The sequence below is a fragment of the Chiloscyllium plagiosum genome, unplaced genomic scaffold (assembly GCF_037043375.1).
Source record: "Chiloscyllium plagiosum isolate Xiang-an unplaced genomic scaffold, Cpla_swu_hap1 HiC_scaffold_43, whole genome shotgun sequence".
NCBI classification, from domain to species: domain Eukaryota; kingdom Metazoa; phylum Chordata; class Chondrichthyes; order Orectolobiformes; family Hemiscylliidae; genus Chiloscyllium; species Chiloscyllium plagiosum.
The window spans coordinates 7366139-7372882 of NW_028270181.1; the positions used below are offsets into that span (position 1 = coordinate 7366139).

General features: G+C 46.6%; 1 protein-coding gene across 1 annotated transcript in view; it reads left to right on the forward strand.

Annotated features, from left to right (window-relative positions):
* Positions 1–6744, forward strand: part of cdh23 (cadherin-related 23) — a 261541-nt gene that overhangs the window by 228675 nt on the left and 26122 nt on the right. Inside the window, exons 28-30 of the mRNA XM_087982495.1 lie at positions 977–1168; positions 3319–3432; positions 5423–5549. Coding sequence (XP_087838621.1) covers positions 977–1168; positions 3319–3432; positions 5423–5549 — 433 coding nt within the window. The remainder of the gene's footprint in view (positions 1–976; positions 1169–3318; positions 3433–5422; positions 5550–6744) is intronic.

Below are 6744 nucleotides of genomic sequence, written 5' to 3' on the forward strand. Positions count from 1 at the left end.
TTATTTTTTCTAACACTGACGACACCTCCGTAAAGGCCTGCATTTTTTCGTTGTTAATTGTGGGCGCCATTGGCTAACCCAGCATTTATTTTCCATTCCTAAGTGAGTGACTCCTTGCACTGCTACAGTCCTTCAGGTGTAACAGGCTGTGGGCAAGAGGGAGTTCCCGGGTTTTGACCCGGTGACACTGAAGAAATGGCAATATCCAAGTCAAGATAGTGAGTGGCTTAGAGGGAAATTTGCAGGGGGTGGTGTTCCCATGTATCTGCTGCCCTTGACCTTCTAGATGGAAGTAGTCCTGGGTTTGGAAGGTGCTGTCAGTGAGTTCTGCAGTGATCCTGTAGATGGTGCACACTACTACCATTATACATCAGTGTCGAAGGCAGTGAATGTTGAAGGTAGTGGATTTTAGATTAGATTCCCTACAGTGCGGAAACAGGCCCTTTGGCCCAACAAGTCCACACCGACCGTCCGAAGAGTAACCCAGCCAAACCCATTCCCCTACTCCCTACTAATGTACCTGACACTATGGGCAATTTAGCATGGCCAGTTCACCTGACCTGTGCATCTTTGGACTGTGGGAGGAAACCGGAGCACCCGGAGGAAACCCACGCAGACACGGGGAGAATGTGCAAACTCCACACAGACAGTCACCCGAGGCTGGAATCAAACCTGGGACCCTGGCGCTGGGAGGCAGCAGTGCTAACCACTGAGCCACCGTGTCGCCCCATTTGTTGCCATGCACGTGGGGAGTATCCCATCATACTCCTGATGTATGACTTGCAGTTGGTGAAATGGATTTGGGGAGATGGGAGGTGAGTTACTCGCTGCAGGATTCCCAGCCTCTGACCTGCTCTTACTGTATTCATCTGGTTCAGATTCTGGGCCACAGCAACCCAGTTGATGCGGAATGAACCGAGACCGTGATACCTTCAGTGATTGGTGTCATCAATCTTTGGTTTTTTTTTTCCCCCAGGAGAGAGACGCAGGCTTCAATGTGTATGAGGTGCTGGCCACTGACAATGACGAAGGTTTGAATGGAGCAGTCAGGTATGGCTTTCTGAAGACAGGGGTCAACAGAGACTGGGAGTATTTCAGCATCGACCCTCTGAGTGGAATCATCAATACAACAGTGAGGCTGGACAGGGAGAGACAGGCTGTCTATAATGTGAGTGATCGATTAGGAAGGTCCTGTGTGATCCCTGTCCTTGAACACAAACCACTCTAATTACAGTAGAAAGGCACATGTGGATTTTGCATGAGTGATAGAGGTGCACTGATGAGGTTACACTACAGGTTCACCTGAGGATATCTGAGGTTTGTCCACACCAGCAAGGTATCTTCAACCATTTTAGACTAACAGCCTGTATGTTCTCCATAAGACATAAGAGAAATAGCGTCTCAATGTTTAAAATGCTTTGCAGCATTCATTTCCTTGCTTTCAAGTGATTAGCTGGAGCTAAATTGGCTGTGACATCCAGCAGTCAGATCTGTGTTGACATAAAATTAAAACATAATAATATGACAGGCGCAAAACCAGAAAATGCTGGAAATACTCAGATATGGAGAGAGAGCAATTGGGGCGGCACAGTGGCTCAATGGTTAGAACTGCTGCCTTACAGCTCTAGGGACCCGGGTTTGATTCCAGCCTCGGGTGGGTGGCTGTGTGGAGTTTGCACATTCTCCCCGTGTCTGCGTAGGTTTCCTCCGGGTGCTCTGGTTTCCTCCCACAGTCCAAAGATGTGCGGGTTAGGGTAGATTGGCCATGGTAAATTGCCCCATGGTGTTCAAGGATGTGTAGGCTAGGTGGGTTAGCCATGAGGAACGCAGGGTGAGGGGATGGGTCTGTGCAGGATTCTCTTTAGAGGGTCAGTGTGGACTTGATGGGCCAAAGGGCCTGCTTCCACACTGTAGAGAATCTGTGATGATTCTATGAGAGATCCTTTAAGGTTCATAGGCTTCCATCGGAGCTAACACAGGCTTGATAAACCTCCTTCTTGGAGCTCCATCTCACACTGATTCAATCTGTCGCTGCATACACTATAACTGGGAGTCAGTGTGACACCTGGTGTACAGGATCATTCCATCTCCCTGGGACACCCCCATGCACTTAGAATCCATCTTGTGTGGAACAGGGGGGTCATTTGGCCCATTGAGTCTGCACTGACCCTCCAAAGAGCATCCCATTCAGATCTACCCCCCCTGCCCTATCCCTTTAACCCTGCATTCCCCACAGCCAATCCACCCTAACCTTTGGACTGTGGGAGGAAACCGGAGCACCGGGAGGAAACCCACGTAGACACGGGGAGAATGTGCAAACTCCCCACAGACAGTCGCCCGAGGCTGGAATCGAATCTGGGTCCCCAGAATTACGAGGCAGCAGTGCTGACCACTGAGCCACTTCACTTAATGGCAAAGCTAAACAACCTCCCCACCCCATCCCACCCTCCCCCCACCTCCCCCCCCAGATGTTACAGGAACTCAGCAGGAGAGTGGAACACTTGTGCAGAGCTCTCTCCTGTGTGACAACACCAAGATCAACCAGCTCCATTCCCTCGGTCTTGTACCCAGTGCTTCGTGCTGAAAATCAATTTAACTGCATTCTTAGAAGTCAGAGAGCACACTTGATGAACTGACTTGCTGGGCCTTTGACCACTGTTCACCAGCAGATGCTAAGAGCGAGTGGATCTTGTTTTGACAAAGGGTCAGTTAGACTCGAAACGTCAGCTCTTTTCTCTCCTTACAGATCCTGCCAGACCTGCTGAGATTTTCCAGCATTTTCTCTTTTGGGGTCTTGTTTTGTACTTGGCTTCATTGCTACCATTGACGAACTTAGAGCGCAGCCTTTTAATATGTGTGTGTGATCATTTGGATCATAAATCATGACTGGCTATGAACTTCCCCAGCAGTAAAATCAGTCATTTTGAAGAGGAGGAAATGCAGTATCCCCACTTTGGTTCTCCTAGTGCGTATTAACAAGAGAGAGGGCGAGTGGGGAATGTGGCAGGACTCACAGTAAACAGTCTATTTTAAAATAAAATCTTTACAATTGACGGCAAACACAACTCTCAACTGAGGCGATAGTAAAACCTCACAACTAAAGCAAAGTTATTCCCCCAGCAAAATGCTGCAAGTGGAGAATAGTTTCATTGCACAACGTACCCAATCTCCCTCCCTCTGGGAAGGTTGAGGAGAGAAGTGAACCAACTGTCCCCATTTTCTGGCCTGAATGTTGTATTTGTTATATAGCGGTGTTGTAGTGAAGGAACAGGATGAGATCAGTGAGCATCCTCCTCATGGATTCGGTTTTGTTTCCAGCTGATTCTCTTGGCCTATGACCTTGGGCAGCCCGTACCCTATGAGACCACCCAGCTTCTGCAAGTTGCTCTGGATGATATTGATGACAATGAGCCCCTTTTCCTCAAACCACCGGTAAGAACATTTCAATGAACATAGCAAATATGGTCCTATGCTGAGTATCAGTTGGACTCCAGGAAGGATGGGGAATTGTACAAAAGAACTATAGAGCACAGAAGATGCTCACCACGGTAGGTTAGAGGCTAGGAATACTGCAGCGAGTAACTCACCTCATGACTCCCCAAAGCCTGTCCACCATCTACAAGGCACAAGTCATGAGTGTGTTGGAATACTCCCAACTCAGCTGGATGGCAGCAGCTCCAACAACACTCAAGAAACTTTTATTCTTTAATTCATTCAGCATTGCTGGCCGGGCCAGTATTTATCGCCCATCCCAGAGGGCAATTAAGAGTCAACCACATTGCTGTGGGTCTGGAGTAACATGTAGGCCAGACCAGGTAAAGGATATTAGTGACCTCAAACCTATCGTGGTGTTGCAGTCCTTATGTTTATGTAGTGAGTTCAATTCAATTTCTGGTCAATGGTGACCTTAAGGATGTTGATGGTGGGGCATTCAGTGATGCTAATACCATTATATGAAGTGGAAATACGTGTCAGGTTATAGGGGAGGACACAAGGATTAAGAGGATACACATTTAGAAAACCACCGCAGGTAAGACTGGCCTGAACCACCACCTTCTGTGCTCTATAGTTCTTTTCCTGACACTACCCAGGGCAAAGCAGCCCACTTGATTGGCACCACATCCACAAACATAACTCCATCCACCACTGACACAGATCCTCAGCATCCACAGTATTTTGCTTTTATTTAATATGTCACTATTGCTGTGGACAGATTTTATCCCGTCTCCCTTTAAGGGAAATTCTTCATTCACGAACTGTGGTCAATAACAGACAAAGCTGCACCTCTATGATCCACGAGTCACGTCGTTGCTCTGCTGAGTCAGTGACTTTTATTTCGGTTTGAAAACCACACACAATGGTTTTTGCCACTCGTCGTCAGCACAAACCTTGGTGATGGAAACAACATGTTTATGACTATTGTCAGCTGCTGTACAGTCAGACTACCATTTAACGCCAAATGAAGAGGCATTGGGCCCAGCGCATATTCTAGACTTGTAATTCATGGTAAACGTGTAGAGTCCTGTATTGTCTTAGACACTGTCTTTCAGACAAAATATTAAACAGAGAAACCCCTACCCCCACCCCAACCAGGAGATTAATTCTTCCACATCACTAACTGAAGACATCTCTTGGTGATCTTGACATTCCAGTGCAGTACTGCACTGTCAGAAGAGCAGCCTTTCAGATGAGATGCTAACCTGAGGTCTTCTCTACCTGCTCAGCTGGATGTAAATGAAGCCATGGCATTATCTCAAAGGAGACATTTGCCATGGTGTCCTTGTAGCATCGTGGTTATGGCACTGACCAAGTTATCTGGAATCTCAGACAAGTGTTCTGAGGACGTGGTTTTGAATCCCACCACGACAGACTGAAATTTAAATTCAATAAAACAAAATCCAGGATTTAAAAGCTAACTGATGGTGACCATGTAACCATTCTTAAATGCAGTAAAACCCCATCTGGTTAATCAGAATCATTTTGAGATGGCAATTCTCAACTGGTGCCTGACTAGCGAGGCGCACATCCCATGGATAAATAATAAAGAAAACATCAAAACAAATTACCTGGTAACGATCACATTGTGGTGTGTGGGAGCTTACTGCATGCACATTGGTTGCAGGGGGCTGAGTTAGATAGATTCAGAATTGACAAGGATATGGGGTAAACAGAAAAACTGAGCTGAGGACACAATGTTATTGAATTGCAGTGCAGGCTAGAGGGGCTGAATGGCCTACTCCTACTGTATTCATAGGGAAATGTGTATATCAAATAAAACCCCTGAATTGGAAAGCGTAGAGAAAGGCTCCAAGGCTGGTTGGAGCATTGGCTGGAAGTGTCTGCTCAGCTTTAAGTATTCTTGTTCATTTTCTCAGCCTGTACTGTGTGTTGCTAACCCAGTGCTGCCGATGTGTTTTATTAGAGAAGTTTGCAGTACCAGCTGCTGTTTGTGGCTGAACATTCAGACCCTGCCACCGTTGTGGGAAATGTAACTGGAGCGACCGATGCTGATGAAGGATCCAATGCTATTGTCTATTATTTCATAGCAGGTAGGTTCCAGGACAGTTGGCTGAGCCTTCACTGCTTGTTAAAACCCTCACTCCTTCCCAGTCCCTCAGCTGCCCATTCTGACCATTTCAGACCGATTCCATTTAAACGTCACCTTGCCAGCCTCTCATCTCCCACTGCCATAAAATACAACTTTTGCAAACCTCTGCCACTGTCCTGCACATCACCATGGCCTGTTCTTCCTGAAGAGATTGCATTTAAATTCTATACCCTCCTCATTTCAACCATCACATTTCACAACTTTGTTTGCCAATTTCTAAAGCTCCTTCTGCCCTTGTAAATGCTGACCTCCTGTTCAATGCTCACCCACCACAAACCATCTGGAGCCTCAAAAGCCTATCTCTTCATCCAACTCCTCAATGCCCCTCCTCTTTTCTACCTTCTGACACGCACTGTTTGTAATGTTCATCCTTGAAGTGCCAACAAGGCGCTATACAAATTAAAGTTGTTGAAAGATACAACAGTCTGCCCCCACCTTTACTATTAACTCTCAATCACATTCCTAACTCTACACTTACTGCACCATTGCAATTCCGTGCCAGCATTGGTACTCGCTTAGCGACGGGGCCCTACAGTAGGCTCAAGGTATCCAGGAACCACACTGAAATTAATTTAATCAATGATTTGTACAATCAATGAGCGTAAATTCAATCTGTTTAATGTCACCGTAACCATTCACTGTCTTGACCTCCAGTGCAGAGTGGCAGAAGTATGAACCATCTGTAAGATGCACTTTACCACTCACTTCCTTTAACAGGACCTTCCAAAGAGACTTCTGTCACCTAGACTGACAAAGGCAGCAGATACATGGAACCATGTATCTGCAAGTTCCCCGGTCCAAGCTACTTACCATCCTGATTTGAAAATATATCCCTGTTCCTTCACTGTCACTGGGTCAAGATCCTGGAATTCCCTCCTTAATGGCATTGTGGGCCAATGGTTTATGAAGGCAACTCGCCCCCACCTTCTGCAAGCCATCTAGGAAAGGCCAATAAATGCTGGCCCAGCCAGTGATGCACACATCCCATGCACAACACATTTCCCAGTTAGATTTAAGGCGTGGTCACAGAATAGAAGAGCCAACCTTCAGAGCTAGACTTGACATTGACAGGAATTCTAAAGACTGATAACCTCTACAGGAGTAACATCACAGACGGCAACTGAAATAAAACAACA